The sequence below is a fragment of the Rhea americana genome, unplaced genomic scaffold, assembly GCF_003343005.1.
Source record: "Rhea americana isolate MKP2758 unplaced genomic scaffold, rheAme1 scaffold_69, whole genome shotgun sequence".
NCBI classification, from domain to species: Eukaryota; Metazoa; Chordata; class Aves; order Rheiformes; family Rheidae; genus Rhea; species Rhea americana.
This window is the reverse complement of record NW_028186856.1, coordinates 710628-730183: the sequence shown is the minus strand read 5'-3', so window position 1 is coordinate 730183 and position 19556 is coordinate 710628. Positions and strand designations below refer to the sequence as shown.

At 39.4% G+C, this 19556-nt stretch overlaps 1 protein-coding gene across 3 annotated transcripts in view; it reads right to left on the bottom strand.

Moving 5' to 3' along the window:
- NUDT4 (nudix hydrolase 4) overlaps window positions 1-19550 on the bottom strand; it is a 29748-nt gene extending 10198 nt beyond the window's left edge. For all 3 annotated transcript variants that reach the window (XM_085321259.1, XM_085321260.1, XM_085321261.1), the window contains exons 1-2: window positions 19345-19550; window positions 5784-5894 (exon numbers count right to left, since the gene is read on the bottom strand). In XM_085321259.1, coding sequence (XP_085177385.1) covers window positions 5784-5894; window positions 19345-19443 — 210 coding nt within the window. In that variant the 5' untranslated portion in view covers window positions 19444-19550. The remainder of the gene's footprint in view (window positions 1-5783; window positions 5895-19344) is intronic.
- Window positions 19551-19556: the final 6 nt, after the last annotated feature.

Sequence of the window (19556 nt, the reverse complement as noted above, 5' to 3'; positions counted from 1 at the left end):
AACTAGATATGGCTACATTAAACATGGGATTACTACCACTGATTTCTAGTTACATTTCTAGTTACTCTTATGCAAAGGTGTGCTTCCAAAATGTAGTATCATTGTTGTAGATAGTATCTTTTGAAACCTCTATACCATAGAGTGGAAAAGGCAGCAGTCCCATGATTTCTCTGAAAATATTCTGACCTCAACAGCATCATCTTCATAATTTAAAACCTATCATTAAAATGACAGTGATCACTAAAAAAAAGTATCACTAGAAAAAGTATTTCCTTCAAGTTTTTACCTCATTGTAGCTCCTTGAAAATACATAATGAGTGAAGTGTTAGCAGACCAAGAAAAGCTTCAGCATTTTTCCAGAAATCCAAATAAAGCCCCATTTTCCCAACTACAAGCTTCTACTTGAATACACCAGTAAAGTTCTGGATGTTGAATTGCTTGCCTCTAATAAACAATTTTTTCCTTCAGTCATTATATGCCTCAGGCTGTTAAAACAAAATACGGTTCTTTAAGAAAATCCTATAGGCTACCACAAGCAAGCAAGATGCACTAAAGTTTGGGAGAACAGTCTGACAAACCAACATTTCCTTCAGCAGGCAAATCTGTTGAATTAGGCACTACACCCACGTAGAATTCCTTAGGGGATTGTTCTATAAGCACCATGTATATATATATGTATATTAAATCTGCATTTACACATTTTAGCATTAGACTAAATACAGCCACCAAATAAAAAAAATGGCCATTTCATCCCATCTTCTTTCTAGCCTGGAAGCTAGAAGCTGTTCAGTATCAGCAGATGGGGATGCACCGCAACACCAGACTTGCGGCCAGACTTGCCTCTTGTTTCCCATAGGTGGAGCAAGAGTCACACTGTAGTTTAACTTTTCGGCTAACAGCCTACCAGGGCAGAAAGTTGCTTAAAATCTGAAGATTTAAGAGTCATTTTAATTGCGGAAACTGTTGGACAGTACTGTAATAGCCTTGCACTATTTCTTCAGGAGAGTAGCTATTTCTGCTGTTTCTTGCAAACTTACATAAAGCCTGAAGGGTACCTGCTGCAATCCTTCCTTTGAAAGGAAATAGGGTTCTTTTTCCCCCCCCCTTTTTTTTTTTAAAAAAGGTTATATCTCTAGTCCTAGCTTTGAAACATCCAATCACTTTTCAAATATCAAATGCTCATTGCAGCAGATCCCTTCGTTTCCTGTGAGCAATCTCAGATAAAGCTACCAGCATTTTCACTGTTGCAGTAGATTAACCCTTGTGACCAGTATCATCTTCTCAGGAGCTATATCCYCACAGGTCACTGAGAAATTCCGCATTTTCAGTATACTACAAGTACAAACAGAGCAAGAATAATGTTTTTTTTCAGGGGAGGGCAAAAGGAGGAGTGGGAGAATGCTCCTTCACTCTGAGAGGCTGAGCATAAGCAGCTTGCCAGCTTTACTATTTGTGTTTTATTTCCCTTTGACCATTGCATGTGCAAGCAATTCCCATTTCCATCTTTCATGTTACTTAACTAAAAGATTAACTCCAAGTTCATTAACAGAGTAGCTCCTCATATAGATTGAGTGTAATAACTTTCTGGTATTGTTTAACATTGTAACTTCGCTTTGGCATCTAGCTTCATGTTGGCAAAAAAAAAAAACATTATACCTAAGGAACCTGACAGCCTATCTTATTTACTGCAACCTGTCAAATGATAGGCATTCATTTCATACTCAGTTACACAGACATACTGAATTAGAAACAAAGAATTTAAAATGAAATTCACATTAAACAATTAGTARAGGTAAAACGTAACACTAAACAGAACTTCAAAAATAAAGTCACACACAGGCAGGCTATGGAGCAACTACAGTGCATGCATATTTGACTACGAGGCTCTTTGTTTGTGTTTTAGAACAAGGATTTTAAATACAACATTAGTGGAAAAAGTGATGGCTACTGAGAACCAGTGCTCTTCCTACTGTGAAGCATTAGCACTCCTACCTAGGAAATGCCATTACAACAACCACTGACTTCATTTCTCCATTTTAATAAATTAACAGGAACTGCAGGTTAGTTTGTGCGTGATCTAATACTGAAGAAACAGCGCAAACAACTGCTAGCGAGCCTCTTTTGAAGTTTATTCATTCACAAAATGCTTAAGTTCACTTCACTGTACTGTACCCAGCTTGCAAGGTGACATTGACCTTGATGTAAAAATAGAAAGAACATCCATTCTAAAAGGGATAGAATGAGCTTCCATGACTCACGTAAAAACTGTAACCACACCGGCTTTTCTTTAAAAATGGCACTTTGCAGTCTTAAGGCAGAGCACAAGACTCATGCTGTAGCTTAAGAACATTTTAACATAGGACATGAACTTTGAAGTTCATCGGCTACACAAGCTATCAACCCAGAAAAATCTGAGGCTATAGAACAAGCATCTGCAAACAGTTTTTGATTAAAGCCACTAGCTTCTGAAAAACCTGTGGCAGGCAGTTTCTTTCTTTGGAAGGAAAAAAGCCCCTGCTATAAGAGTGAACCAATACCTAATCTGAGCAAAAAAACCCTGCTAGCAACACACAACTGTAACAACTTCAGCCAATTCTGCAAGAGCTTTACATCTGCTGTTCCCCTCCCTTACCTTTAAAAAGGTCTCTTGTAGTGTGTACATACTGATGTTGCCTTTCCTCCCCTCACTTACATAAGAGTTTTTCCTATTATGAAGCTTCTTATTAGAATTCTGATAACAAAAATCCCACCACATGCATGTATTCTAGGCAGCTATACAACAGCATAAGATACAATATACAGAAAGGCCTTTGGAACATTTCCTAAACTGTAGCTTGGTACGTATCTGCCCTTAGGTTCCCCTTTGTGAGATAGCACTTGAACAAAATATGGACAAGAGCTTGCATATGAGTAGGAGGCTGACATCTGTTTTCAGGATTCAAAACAGTGTATGATTGCTCAGAGTACTAGATATATTCTACCTTTAATCTAAACTTACAGATAAGGATCACTTGCAAAAAAAGTGCTCTAAATATGGACTGTAAAAGTGTGTATCACCATTTAGCTACAGCACCTCAGATACATACATATATACATACACTTTCCCTCTATAGTGTACTGAATTCAGTGCACAACATTTCCAATCACTTGAAATGACTGCAGCAGTATCTTCAATTAAGGTAACACATCATGAAGTTTAACAGGYCAAGACAATTTTCAAGACCAAAGCCCGAATCTGTAGGCTGTAGATGTTCTCGGCATTCTGGAAGACAGGATACTGCTTTTTCCTAAGCATCTGCCTAGCAGAATTTTGCCTTGTTTGTACATGTTTTGACTGGCAGGATGGAGAAGAATCTACTTCAAGTCTGCTGATGTGAAAAACCTCATCCCAGAACAAGAAAGTTCAGTGGAGGAGAAAAAGCTACTCCTGACCACAGAACCACTGCATAAACAATGATGCAATCCTTGACCAAAGCTACCACAACATATGGAAAAAGCTTTTTGCCTTGCCCTGACAAAGGGATGAGGGCAAGAATAAAACTGAGCTACAGCAGGACTGCAACATCAGGTACTATTTCTCACTTTCAGCCTTGCTCTTTTTTTGCCTGCTGGTAGGAAAGCATGTCCACAAGTAATCGACATTTTAGTATCACTGTGCAGCAGCCATGAAGTTCTCAATGTTTGGATAGGGTGCATCCTCTGGGCTTTTACATAAATGAGGAAGTTTCTACTGATGTTTATACCACACAGTATATCACCTAATGGTATTTCATACCAATTCCTTTCCTATCCCAGTCTGATCTTCCCCAACACTCACTTCCTTCACACTGCACCTCCGTAGAAATTAACGGGCAAAGCTCCAGCAAATGCCAAGTAAATAGGCCTTGGAATAGAAATACTTGAAAGTATTCTTCCAAATATACCCAGGGCAGAAGCATGGGTAGTGGAAAGCTAGTTACAGCCCAATATCTCATCTGACCACAATATGACTTCATTATGAAGTAAGCCTCAGAACTTTGTATGTAGCACTTGTGTTGCCTGCAAGCTGAGCAGCTGAACCAGTGGCAGTTTCGAAAAGCTAGCTGGTCAAACTCCCATAGCAAGTTTTACAACATACTAACTGCAGATGGGTCCCTTCAAGATGAGCCATTCTTCACCACAGGAAGAAAAAAAAAAAAAAAAAAGACTATGATTCAGTTCAGCTTCCTGCTCAAAAAGCTGAAGCATTTTATTATCCCCAATCTTGGACGCTGTCTTAGGTCACACTAGTGATTAAAACTACCAGTGCTGAGTGTAACATTGAGCCAGTGGAACTGTGTTTAACTCCACCCCATCATCACACAACAGCTGGAAGTATCAGAAATTTTCCAGACGTGCTACTACTGCATTTCATTCCTGCAGACCTAGATCTTTGCTCCCTTCAAATGGTAGTGGGCTGCCCTTGTGACCATCTCCTTTGCTCTTATAAATACACAAGCAGCTATCTGAATACCTCCTAAGCAACTGAAGACTGGCTCTCAGCAAAACCGAACACAGCCAGAAAGTCTAGAATAACTTTATATCAATGAAGCTTCTTTATTCTTGAATATTGTTGCATATCTGAGAGCATTAAACTCTGAACTATTCTGTTCCCCATCTAAGGCAGGGATGAGTGCCACAGAACTACAGTTCAAATTTGTTTGGACACCCAAAAGCAAGCAGCTTTTGGGTGAAGTTGCAGCTACATTAAGTTCCCTAGCATCCACAACCCAGCAGAATGAGTCTTAAGGGTAAACAGGCAAAAGCAGCAGGTAGTGTGTATAAGGGTTTTTTTGAATAGCTGTGCTATTTAGTGACAATGTTCATATGTTTTGTAGTAGTCAAACTGGAATGAAAAAAAAACTAATACTAGTAGTAATCTGTAGCTCTCACACTTGCTAGCATGTATCCACTTTCTGCAAAATCTTAAGCTTTCTATTTAAATAGAATGTAAAGAATTTGAACTGATTTGTGGTCACTTAAATTTAACAAGAAATGATGCAAGCTTAAGTGACTCAATATGATTTTTCTTGAAGTATTTATTTGGCTTAGTGTCCGCTGTTATATATTTAAGCAATATTTAACATTAAGTTTGCCTTGGACAAAAAACAGAAAGTTATAAAAATTGAATTTTGAATATGAAGTAAGTACCATAGTAGAATAGGGAAACTGTATTTGTTCATCAAGACTTAAAACTGTTTTGACTAAGGGTGGGAGCAAGGCTAGAAAAGCAGATCCTGTCTGAGATGCTTTCTATATAGGTAACAGCCTTCAGTACATTTACAAGAATTTTGCCATCGAATTCTCAACTGTTCAGATGTATCAGTTTCCAATCAGTCTAGCATAGCTTGGACTTTTCTCAAAGCTTCGCTTATTTCTTTCTTTAGGAGCTGCACAGTTTGTTCACTTTAAGTCTCTTCTAGAAGAGCTGTGTATCAAGCATTTTTTGTACAAGCACAGAACCACTATTTTACTATTGAATCTCATTTGACATAAGCCATAGTTGCATTTCCAGTGTTTTATATAAAAGTCAAATAAACTTAGCTTTGAAAAGAAAGTGTGTTGGGGCACAAGCTAATCAGCTCACCTCACCACACTACATCCTGATTCTAACAGAGAATTGTAGCATAAGACCTTTGAATTTCTCAGTAATGGAAGTTTAAGCCGAATTCAGCACATAGAAGGTAGAGTTCCCTGTTTCTTTCCAATCTCCATCTGAAAGTATTAGCAGCATAAAGAAGATAGATCTATTTTGGTTTTGTTACCTCTTCATACACTTCTCTGACTGCTGCTCCCCCTGGTTCTTCTTCTGGTTCCATTCCTCCACCTGGTACAATCCACTGATCTGGGTATCGGCTACTGCTTACCAACAGCACCTATAAATAATTGCAAATTGCTGTTAAACATAGTACTAAGTTATAAGCCATGTATTCTTTCTGCAATGCACTGTTCACCTGGTAAGACAGAATATAACTTTTAAAAATGAAACATAATAGCAACTAGAAGTTCTGTGAAATACAAGTCAGTGAAATTATTATCTAGCCTTTTTAAGACTAAGTCAAGACATTTGTGCTATTGTCTCTTTGCGTGGATACTTTCTTCAGATGCTTAAACGGTGTGAAAGATGCAACATATACAGAAATGAAGGTGTACAGCAGAAAATCTTGTAACAGAATTCTATAATATTGAGTATATTTTAGAATCATATAAATTGAAGTGTGAAAATAAAGATTTCTATTACAGAAGTTTAATTCTTCCGAAATAGTATCTTTTGGCTGAAAAATAAAGACTTCTGAAAATATTTGCAACTTTTAGCCTTAGACAAGCTTCTTTTTGATAACTGAAGTTATATGTTAGTATATTTACAGTAAACTATAGAAGCAAAGTATTTCATCCACTCTTGTCTATAAGATTTCTCTAAAAGGAAAAACTGACAAATTCTAATAACTTAATTCAAAAAACAAGACAAATTTATCCAAAACACTAATTCCACCTAAAATTTCTGCATAATCTAGTTACGTATCACTGACATACTTATTAAATAACCATTGTCTAGAGGTCCTGTCATCCATGAATTTCAGAGCTGTGAGAAAAAACATTCTTCGCTATCACCACAACATACCAAAAACTACAATGCCTCGTAACAAGAGAAGGTTGCAGCAGAAAATAATGAAAATAAGACCTTAATTAAGGAAACTGAGGACAATGCCATGGAATGAAGGAACAGGATCAGTACTCAAGTTTTAAGAGACAACTAGCAACAAGAATCTCAGTTTAAAGGTTCAAATGTTCACCAGTGCCAGATGACTGACTAGACAGTCAAATCTTCTCTAGCTACCTTCATGCTTTTTAAATTCATCCCCTTTTGTATTAAATAGGAAAAGGATTTCCTGATGAGGACAAGAGGCATCACATGCATATACTAAGTGCTCACCTTCAGTGCTCAGAAAAACATGAAATTGAGAAGTGTAATTAAACTTAGATGCATTTCAGTATGCATAAGTGTTGTTACATTCACTAAAAGAGCCTGACAAATCTTCTGGYTGTGATATTTATTTTACTTGCAATCAAGATTTGCCCTACTCTGGGGGCCCTATACTATTACTATAYTACTTTCCAAGACTTTTGCCTACATTTAGTAAGGAACAGAGGAGAGACCATTTAGTACAAAGTCATTCCTAACATGTGACCAAGCTGTTCAATGTTTCGGTCAATTCAAGTATTTTATTCAATTACTTTGTCTAGGCCTAGAAATAGTCAACTGCTAGGCACGAGCATGTCTCAGCTTGATCCTTACAGCAATTGCTGTTTCCTAATATCCTTCAATATTAGCAGAGGTGCACAGTTCTACTAAACATGTTTTCCAAAAAGCTTTGAATGTGTAGGTGGAACATCCATATCACTACAAAGAGGAACCACTTGGACAGTGCTTAAAGAGCATTTGCAAAAATGAAGTTATGAATATACTCATGGGATCCCAGGCATGAGCATCACCCATTTTCTGCTGAGCAAAGTAGTATCCACTGCAGTCATGTGAAAGCTAGCAACAATGTTGAACAAAAGGATGATTCTATCACATTAAATCATTCCCAGCTTAGTAGAATGATTTTAATCAGTGTTCACTGTTTAGTTAAGACTGAGCATAAATTTTCTAAATACTACTAAAGGATAAGTCAGGTTGCTGTTCCTGGCAGTACAGAACCTGCCAGAACTTTTAAAAGATGTTTTTGTACACACACACATATATAGTTGACTACTACTAGTCTGATCAACAGCCTGTTGAGCTAGAATTGTATATTTATCAGTTTTAAACTACCCTTTAAAAAAAAGCATAGGCAAACACATCCAGCAAGTAATCCATATTAAAATACATCATTCCACTACACAAGCCTAACAATTACACAAGCAATAAACTCAGAAGTGTTACAGCCTAGGAGTTCTCTCTGGTAGCTATCCAAAACCCTACTAACCTTAGAACTGAAATATTTTCTCAAGCATCCTTATTTCTATGCCTTCTCCWCCTGTGATCCCATTACTCTTCCAGCCTGAATCCAAGGGATCACGCTAAGGTACATCTCGAACCCCGAGCTGCACAATTCTTTCTCCCTGTAATATTACAATTGAAGCCATTGGGGCATGAGATACTCACCTTGGGGTATGCTAGCAATTCACCACTACCTAGAACATTTTACTTTGGAAAGCTGCTACCAAGATTGCACAGTGAGGCTGAAAAGTACTCCAAGAAAGATTCTTTCAGTTAAGGGAGCAAGCAATCTTGGACTCAATTGCTCCTTTCTGGATTCCTTCTAGAGGGTGTAGTTAAGATATTTCCATCCGACCAGCCATACAGATCTCTGTGTGCCTAGACTGTGAATACACAGATCACTTAAAGGCAGCAAAAAGCTGTGACTTCTTCAGAATGCAGACACTTGGCAAAAGTGCAAAATAACTAGCAAAGCTAGCAGCAATTCAACTTCTCTTAATTTGAGGGGAGCAAAATAGGATAAAAAAATAGGAGAAAAGAGATCCAGGCCACCTGGACATCCTAGAGAAGTCTTTTCTGAGGGTGCTCGTGTTCAAGCAGAGAGCAATAATCTATTAAAAATTAGGAATGCAGAACAACTTGCCTATCTATTTCTTCCAGGCTATGCATACCAAGTTTTACCTAAAAGCTTCATTAGTATTAGGGTTGGAAGAAAAGAAAGTATTTTCTATATATGGAAAACCTGCATACCACAACTGAGCACATGGAAAGGATTGAGATTTCTTGCATCCTATTTCTTGCTAGTGATACTGCCTTTCTCACATCTCTGTAAAGTCCTACCATTGATGAAAAATTCTCTTTAAAGGAAGATTTCCRAAGTACAGGATAATGGCATCAAATCTGCTTGGTTAGTTATACTCTAAGTTTCTTACTCCAAAGACTGAGGGAAAGTTGTTTTCCACCTACCAAGTTAGGCAGTAGAGCCGCAGTTCAGCTAAGAGGAAAAGAAAAGATTCTTACACTAAGACTTATTGACCAAAGTTTTACCCTCATTTAAAGCCCAGAAATAGTGACCTTTGAGCATAGTGAGGAAGAGAAGCTGCTGTCCAGCCTACTCATAATAAGCAGCTATCAATCTTAACCAAGATACAGTTAACCAAAAAACCAAAGGTAGTTACAGAGCATGTGACATTATGGGCTTGCTCACTATAGATGTTAGGTCTACAGATAAACAACTAAAGATTTTAAGAAAAAGATGCCAAAGTTTTGGACTGTGTTAAGTTCAAGTCGAGGGAAAGTTGTGAAACAGTTAGCAGTCATATCCAGAAGACTAAAACACAGTTCAATACAAATTACTGCCAAAAGCCACTCCTCCTTATATTTTTCAGACTGAACACTCAAAAAGTAGAAAGTGACTTCAGGTTATACAGAACTTCAGAGTTACTTACCTTCCCTAACCGTGGGGCATTGAAGCTTATGAAAATGTTAAGATCAGCTTACATTACAATAAAATTTGGGTTGAAGCTTGCTAGACAGACCAAAATAAACCTTCTGGGCTGAAATCTGACTTCAAGGCATAGCTGTCCACAACTTGAAGTAACAAAGCAACAGAAGCAGAAGGCCACTGTAACCCAGGTAGAAGAGTGGAATTCTTCTCCACAGTAGATATATTATTTGCAAAGAAAAGAGTACTTGCAGTTGGAAAGGTTTCATACTTGTTCCATAGACAAYATTCATTTGTAATTAGATGTTCTTGTCTCTCCTCACAGCCTAATCATGTCTACACTTCCCCACACTGTGCACCCCACCTGCTTCCTACTCATCACCTCCTACTAGTCAGTCTCGATACTACATCCAATTTGATGTTTGAATTCCCAGAAGGAGATAGCTGCACGTTTCCCTTTTTCACTCTACCTAATAAAAACAAACAGTTAAAATAAATAACTTTTTTGGGGGGGGAATCCCTCCCCAAAAAAGAAAAATCAGCTGTGCTGCAGACACTCAAAGAGCATGGCAGTGTTAGGCAGCCACTGCAGCAGTATAGAAACCAGACACTTGCACAGAGGAGGGAAGGACATGCAGGTGCAGGGATAACACAGTATTTACCTCTCCAGATTGATAAAGTTGAGCATATGCTAGAAATTCCAGGAGTTTTAAACTGGTCAGATAAAACAGCAGTAATAAGCACCTCTTTGGTACAAAATAGTGTCAAACTGCTATTACAGAACACAGATGTACTGTATGTTCTCAAAGTTGCCAGAAACATCTTAAAAGGAGAAAAAAAATCCAACCCTATTTTGAGAACGCAGCAGGACCCACTTTGATGGAAGTTAACATAATCTAACATAGCACACTCAACAGGAAAACTTCAGTCTACGTAGTCTGCAAAAGTTATAAGCACTGGAGAAAGTAATAAGGATGGTTTAACCCAAATACAGTCAAAAGCATTAAATCAAGCCCTGTAGCATCTGCTAATGGACATTTTAAAACAAGCTAATAGAAGAGTAAGAACAGGAGAAAAATTATTACTCCCTAACACTTTTCCAGCCTCCAATTATTTTCAGCTCAGGAACACCCTCAGAAGTACTAGGAAACTACTCTGAATACTGCAGTGCAGAAGCAATACTGAGCAGCAAGGAAAAACTTTTTCTTATAAACCCTGTCAAAGCTTTAAAACAGACATTTGGGCCACATTTGGAATATTCACTGTATAAGTTTGGACAAAAGCACACATTTAAAATTAGAAAGCTCATTTTAATCTGATACTGTATTTAGATTTCCTTAATCTAAAACTTCTTGCTATTTTAAGGATCACTGCCTCATTTCAGTAGCTCTAAAATAGTTTCTCAGTTCACCTACAGGTTACCATAGTACCCTTGTCCTAGAATATCACCATCTCATTTTGAACTCCAAAAGGTTGAAAAATGCAAGTGAGCTTTACAACTTGTGGTAGCAATGCCACACACACAGCATTTAGTAAGGAAAATACTTTTCCCTTCCTAACAACATTCTCAGATTGCTTGTAGCCCTTGTTCCTTGTAGCAATCATTTTCAAAATGCCTACAAGAACCACACACACACACTAGAGGTGTGATGTGCACACAATTATCACACAGTATTAAAAAACTCTTTTGCGATTTCACAGCATTTAAAAAACAACRCAAGTTAATGCTGCAATATCTTCACTTCCCCCGTAGGCTGGCACAACGTGCTAGTTCTAGAAGCTGATCTGTCTGAAAACTAGCTTCTAGCATAAAGCTTGGTTTTCAGCCTGACCGCACTCAACACTGATCGCTATGCAGCCATGCAAGGGTCAGGACTGTACAAATTGGGGCAGAAGCACAGGACCATCGCTGCCTGTATTAAGACCAACGTAAGCCAATTCAAGAGCCTATTACAAAGTACTTGATAGACCATACACTAAAAAGCATAGTGCTCAAATAGGTCAAGTTAAAAAGAAGATTCAGTCTCAATTAACAGAAGTTGGCAGAGGAACAGAGAAGTGGCATAATAGCTAGAAGTATGTTAGTCCTTAAGCTGTGTAACATGAGCACAGTGTCTTGAAAGCAACCCAGAAAACCAGATTGTCTGTACAATATATGAAGGAAGCCTGAAATATCCTCCTTACTATATATAAAAGCAAAATTTTATCCACAGCTTTTTGGAAGTCATTGGGTAATTAGAAAGCTACTCAGTATGTGCAAAATAAGCTAATGAAAAGCAAGTGGAAGATGACTCTTCCCACATTTGAATCCATCAACATTTTATGGAAAGCAAGCTATAAAAACTTTAAGTATCACTTTTCAAAACAATACCATGATAGTTGGACATCAGTTAGTGCAACTTTACTAGGTGGTATTCAAAAGAAATTGTGAGAAAAACATTTTTACAACACTTAAATCTTATCTGCGAGAGATTTTTCCTTTGAGAGCTTGTGATTTTTAAGGTTATATGACAATAGTGACAAAGGCAACAGCTTTTTCAGGAAACATTTTGCCCTGACAATTAAAATTCTACTACTCAGCTTTTCAGAAAAAAATCACCTATTTGGGGAACAGCTTGTTACGGTGATTCAGAATTTGAGTATTTTCCCTGACTTATGTGAAGTACTTTGTTTTGGTCTTCAGATAAGGGTGCATATCAGAAGTGGACAGCACTACTTCTGTAGCACTTAAATTAGAATTCTCCTCACACCAACAAGTACTTGAGTTACCCATAGTATTCAATCCCTTCCTAAATTTCAATGTTTGAGAATCAGATTTGACAGGACTTAGTGTAATAAAGAGTGTATTTCTTGCATCCATGTGTCACATTAAGTTCCTGCCTGCTCCTCCCTTCCCCTTCAAATATAGGGAAAACAAGAAAACCCCAGAAGTGTCCATAAAAGTATCTTCTCAAGCTGGGACAGTCCCCAATTCACTTTACAGTACAGCCCTTTCCCCTTATGCTGGCAAATACAATCAGAGAGAGAAAACACAGAAGGTGGTAGGTAGGAGAATGTCCCAAACTTATTTCTACCCATTTCTTTGCAACTTGAAACCATGGCCTAATCTTGAGCAGCAGAACTTGGTTTTACTGGTTACTCAGCAACATAATCCATTTGACTACGGGATCTGCTTCCAAGTACTTTTCAGAAGCAAGAGCTCACAATCTTTGAGAACCATTCAGATGCAGCAAGAGATGACAAGATTACCTCCTGACAAGTACTAGTTATATTTTAGCCTTTGTTGTCTTTAAGACACTTTGGGGAGAAGAAATCTTTGAAGACAGTATTTTGTTTTCGAGTATTTACATTTATGGGACTGGTTCCTCTGAAGTGTTTTAGAATATCAGTCTGAGTTCGTGCTATGAAATCAGTGTCTGGCCAAAGCCATCTTCCTTCAAGATGGAAGAACTGGAAAAAGCCACTTAATGAAAATAAACTTTATAAGTATTCTACGAACAAGACTAAAAATAAAGCAACCTGCAGTCTGTCAATTTGTATATCCAGAAAAGACACTTAAGAAAACATGGTCACAAATCCTAGTTAGCAATAACTAGTATGAAACTTCTCAAGTCTGTCCCTTTATTACCTTATAGAGATTCATAGCTTGAAAGTTTGAGCACCACTGAGTTAATTCTGACAGTTCAAGGGGAAAGAATCTACATTCTAGCCACAAACAAATACTCAAAGTAAGCTTAGGATGAAGAAAGTAAGCTATAAGAATATTTTCTGAAGTGCCCAAACAATTCAAAATATTACTAGTTCAAGAAAGACTGCACTTCCTAACTGAGGCAAAACAAAGTACGCTTTGTTTCAAGATACATTAACCTGATGTTAACCAGGCATAACCATGCGGCTTTCTCCTCTCAGCCTGATTTGAGCAAGAGCCTGCCCCACTAAACACATTCACACCAGCACAGACAATAGCACAGGTATTTGGGGGGGGGGGGAGAGAGAGAGAGGAAAAAAAGCTCCCAAACAGGCTTCCCACTAAACAACTCATGGCTGGCTGGCTTCAGTATCTAAAGAGGCATGAGTTAAGACTGAAGCTTCCTCCCACAGTTGACAGTTGAATTCCTGCAGCTTGCCAGTACCTCAAGGCTTTCATCTTTAGCAAGCAGCTGTAACTTGTCAAAAAGATCTCCACTCAAAGCAAGGTGTATATACAGTGACTGTGGAAAGCAGTTTTTCTGTGGATAACAAAGCATTTGCATTTGCTAATTTAGGTGCTGGATATAAACTCTATCAGTGACTTAACATTCAATTATTTTTAACATCAATACATGTTTAAGCCATAGCAGAATCCCATAGGAGCCTACAGAGACGCAACATAAGCAGATGCTGTCTCTGTAGACGTACCACAGCCAAATGCATTTAGGACTCAGCAAGAATTATTCCGGAAGCTGTTTGCAGGTCTTGATTTTAGGAGTTATATTCCTTCCTACACAACAAAAAAGGAAGACGTTCAAATTATCAGAAAACACCGAAACAAAACTAAGGAGGCAATCCTTCTCTGACAGTACCCCCCCAACCTGCTAGCACTGCAGAAAAGTGAGAAACAGCAAGCAAAAACCACACTACACCTGAAATGCATATTGAAAGAGATAGTTTGATATTTTAAAATATACATAGATGCTATTAGACAATAACAGAGCAAGTCAGATTACCTGCATCATTCCCTACCCCATTTTGGAGAGTGTGCCAGCCTTATACATGTATGCAATGGTCACACTCCAAGTTATATTTTAAAGCACACATTATCTGTTACACCTGAAGGCTTACAGTGAAGGATAAAGAAATCAAATTATAAAGTCCAAGTCAAATATGGAGGAGCTTTCATCACTTGGAATGTTTACTTAGAATAATTCCTAGGACACCTCATTTTGTTACCTAGTCTGGTGATACTCCTGGGCCCATTATAAGGGTGTCTTAAATCTTAAGATTTTACAGTTCAAGAAATAAAACCATTAAATCAAACCAAGAGGGAGACGCTCTTCAGCTCCTCGTATTGTCTTTATAAAAAAAAAAAGAAAAAAACACACTACACCCCATAAAGTTGAAGAGGTTAAAATTGATATATAAGCATATGACTGGCACAGAGAACCTACATTTTCTGTAAGAGTGTGATAACATAAACAGCAATTATTCTTACTGTCTCAACAGTACCAGGATACTCTTCCTATCTATTTGTACAGGGAACAATAGAACTCAAATATTAAAATTAAGCATTTTTTGCTGAAAATTCACATGAAACTACTTTTAGATCAACCAATAGTAACTGCTGGCTGAACACTCAAGTAGAGCTTTTAATGCTATATTCAACTACAGAAAGCAACAGCTACAGATGCTGAAGTAATTAGACTACACTCAGGCTTTATATTCAAGGTATTTTAAAATAATTGCTCATTTATTCATGTAATACATAGCCGACAGAAGTATAATGAAATTAGCTTTTAAAATTGCTTCAGTTATCCAAATGACTAGAAAAACATTTATGGCTATTTGCTTTTGCTGTCTTAAAGGCCTGCCTTGTTCTCCACTTGGAGAGGTAAGAATTTCCTCGTCTATCCTCCACCCAGACCCTAAGGCAGCAGCCTTCTATGCAAACCCAGTGTTCAGGGAGCACTGCATGCATATGCAATCCCTTAGCATATGCCTGTGGAAGTAGTCAGTCCTCCTAGTACTGAGAGGTTCTCCTGCAGGCTCACCATACAGCTGCCACTTTCCTCCCCAAGTTGCTAAAAAGGCAACTCCCATTTCTTTATGCAAAACTCTGCCACCCCATCCCAGAGTCTGCTCAATACCATCAGTCTTTCACATACACCTAGCAGTTTGTCTGCTTAGCCTTAAACATCAAAGCTTGCAGCCCAAAAAGGTTCTTGCCTACATGGTCTTATTCCATTTTTTTCCACAGAATTTCTCTGCTCTATTTTCAATTTTTTTTTGTTCTAAGGGCAGCTGGTGCCTGCAACTACTGTTCCAGTCCCATTAGGAACTCCAGTAGGCGGTCAGCTCTTCATCTCATGTCCAGCCACCTTGCTCTCTTCAGCTCAAACAGCATTGAAAGGTCAAAACACACAACTCTTCTTAATGAAAGTCCAAGAGAATCTTTTAAAGCATCTAAAGCAATTAGCTGCATTACTTGGCTATCTAGGATTCATTCCCAGGCTTTTTTTCATTAAATCATACAGTCTCATAACATGAGGGCTATGAAACCTAAACCAGAAAGGGCTATAGTGGTAAACTGACTGACATCAAGTCCTTTGAAAAGGGTGAAAGAAACAGAAAGGAAGGATATTGCACTGGTTCATTCAGACAACCACTAGCTGCCTCAGAAGTACGTGTTTTGTGCTGCATCGCAGCTCTGAAGGCTGAGCAGAAGCTTTTGACAGGTTACAAGACTGATGTTATGGGACAGAAATTGGGCTTGCTCACAAAGAGAACTTGCTCAAAAATCTCAAATCTGGTGGAAAAACATGTGTTAAGTCTAATTGGACACTTATAGCTAGAGAAGAGCAGTTCAGTTGCTGGATTTGAACTGTTTGCAGGGCCACCAGACTTGGGGGTATTCTAGAGTCCACTTATGTTTGGAAACAAGAAGCAAACAGTGAAATACAATATGGCTTTACCAAAATTACTTCAATTGACACTAATTTTCAACTGATGTGTTGCTTCATTATTTGTAAAAATCGGCTGTGATCTAGGCTTCAGTAAGACTTCCAAATATAAAGCTACAAAGGTAGCACCATAACTGCAAAATGGGCGTGAGACAGATGAGGAAGCAATAATAGCAGCTTTTGCTAGAAGACTAATAACAGAGATCAAATATCACTTTAATAACCAGTCTTGTTTTCATTGGTGATGATCACAAAAAACAATTACTGAATTTTGCAAGTCTCCAAACTGGGAGGCAGCATCCATAAAGGAAGATCAGAATGGAGGAAGCTCACAGTCTTGTACCAAAGCTGCAGAAAGATCAGATTTGGTTAACACAAACATCCTGTGCAATAGACTCAGTTTCTGTTATGAGTTAAGAGATCATGAGGTGGGAGCAACTTTAGAGACTTAGATGCTACTGCTAATTACAAGATGACTGACTTCACAACAGTTTTGTAATCATGATAAAAGCAGGTCCTATCACAGTTTTTTTTTAGTAGGAATAAGAAAGTATCAATAACTTTTGGCACAACACAGTGAGATTCCATCTAAACTGACAATTGTCACCCACATTCAAAAAAATCCAAACTGAAGGAGGTAAGAGCTACCAGGATGATCAGAGAAAAGGAAAATCTGGTTTTAGGAAAATAAGGCTACAAGTTTTGTTTAGTCTATCAAAAAAATAAAAAAAAGTACCAAGAAGGAAATGACTGCTGCCTGCAGATGCATCAGAAGGCTAAGTAAACAAAAGGGGGGGGGAACAACCCACAAAAACACAAGCTAAAGCACAGGCACAACTACATACGAACCAGCCATTTAGAATGTCAGGGTGGAAGTTAGGTTAATTTTAAGAGTTGTTACAAAAATGTGTGGCAAATACTCATTCCATTGGACAGAAACTAGTCATCTTAGAGTCAGAACATGATCCGTTGAGGGTATTGCAGACAATATGTCCATTTTAAAAAACCTCAAGATTTTGCTTTCCCACTTTAAGGCTTCTAAAAATGGAGTACATTACTAAGTATTTCTTTCATTATAGCTGCCTGCAATGGTGGAACAGGCTCTATTGTCTCACCTCCAGCGCAGAGCAGTTCTGTCATGGGTCAGCAATAGCCCTTGTGGGCTGCAGGGTGAAACACTGAAATAACTATTTTCAATAGCTTCTACAGAAGCCTGCTGTTTCCCCTGGCCCTACCAGTCACCTACATTCTGCTTCTCTGCTCCTTCAAAGCAGAAGTTACCTGGCACCCAGAGATCCCCAGAGCTGTAAATTTGCTGAAAACAGTGGTATAACCAGTAAAGCAGTAGAAGGGAAGCAACTTTATGTGCAATATGAAGTAAACCTGCATAAAAATATATTAAAACAGTGGAAGAACAGCAGACGCATCCTTCACCCAGTGAGTCTGCACAATGTTGCTGCCAATACAAGTTAACAGTAGTCACCCAAGCTTATAAGGGCATGTATCAAGGCAAGCAGAGCTAGCCCCTGGTGAACTGCTAAACAAACTGGTTTAATTTAAGATGCTACCATTGCTTTTCTGGAAGAACTTTTTGAAGCTAATTTCAACTCTTTCCACATGTATGACCAGAACATGGCTCAGTGTTATCCCATTCACTTAATCTTCAAGTATGTTTACTTATCCAACACTGAAGCCTAACCTCCTGACAGCCTTACAGGTGCTCCATCCAAGATACTCTGAAGTGCTCCAGCACAACATCTGTCAGTCTCCCTCCTTCTTACACAAAGCAGAATCAGGCAAAGCAGCTACCACCAGCCTTAGCCTTGGAGATTGTTCTAATGCACAAGCAGTGTTTGCAGTAGTCTTATTTGGATGTAAGATTCCTAGAGAAAATAAGAAGTTGCAGCCAGAAATGAAGAACAAATGGAAGCTACAGACAAATGTGACCAGAACCATTAGTCTTCCACTACCAACACTGCAAGAAAGCTGTGGCAACACTGAGGTGCTACGCAGAACAGGAGTTTGAACTCCAAACATGCCTGAGACAACACAGCATCCAAAGACCACCAGAAAGCCACACACACAAAGAGAAGCATGCTAGAATATCAGAGGTGCTGCTGAAACCAAAGAAGAGCTACACCAACAGTAAGAGCCAGCAACATTTCTGCACAGCACCTTTCTCCTTCATAAGGAAAACTGACTAGTACATTCACAAAGCTGTATTTATGTTACAGAGGGAACAGCATATACCAGAAGAATATACAGGATTTTTGCCCAAACCCAAAGGTCAGCACTTTGAGACAAGGCCTCTCCCTACTGCATTGTGTCTCTTACAGGATACTTGGAGATGTGTAGGGTATTTGTCACATTGACAGCTTAGATACGACACTAGCTTCTTCCAGCAAATAGGTAAAGAGGGGAAATAAGCCCTAGTATTTATGACTATTTTATAACCATTAAAAAAATCAAAATAAAATAGTAAAGGGCACAGTCCTAGCCTGAGACAGTATCTAAGTGTGTTGCGCAATGAAGTCATCAGAGAAGTTTTCAGGTAACTGCCAAGGTAACCGACCTTGGTTAGGAATACAGGGCAACTTCGTTGCCACCTCCCGATTCTGCTGCAACACAAAACCGCTGCTTAGCGCTATCATTTCCTCTAAAGAAAAAAAAAAAAACTAGAAAACAACCCTCACCCAAACACGGCTCCTTACACAAAATATTTTAAAGTATAATTTTACTCCCCCAGGTGTGGAAAAAGGAGGGTGGGAAAAAAAGGGCGGGGGTGCAAAACACATGTTTTTAGAAGACAAGTGCTCCCCCTCCCTTATCTATAGGGGGAAGGTTCATTTCAAGCGCAGTACAAGCTTTCTCTTCTCAACGCGCCATTCTACATTAACTGATTATTCTTTTATTATTATTAAAAAGGGAGTAAGTGCACAAAACAGGGATTTAACAAAACGCGCGGAGTTTCGGCAACCCCCTCCTCTCCCCCCGGCAGGGCCCCGCGTCCCCAAGACGGTGGGCGAGAGGCGCGGAGCCGCCGCGCCCGGCCCCCGGGGTGGGGGGTGGGGGGACAGGGAGGGAAGCGAGAGACAGCGCGGAATAACTGAGGCAGCGGACAGACCGACCGACCACGGCAGGAACAGGCGGCAGAGCCACGGCGCGCCGCTCCCCGGCGAGACAAAGCGCGGCGCGGCGGCCGCCACCCCACGTGCCCCGCGAGGCGGCTGCGGCCGGCTCACCTCGTCCTCCCGCTCGCTGCGGAAGCACAGGCACGCCGCCCGCTTCTTGTAGCCCTCCCGGTCGTACGTCCGCGTCTGGTTCGGCTTCAGTTTCATCATAGAGGCGGTGACACCCCGGCTGCCCCCGGCCGCCGCCGCCGCCGCTCCGGCTCCGCGCTCCCCCAGCCCCCGCTCGGCACCGGGGCGAGGAGCAAGGCCAGCCCGGGCTGCCC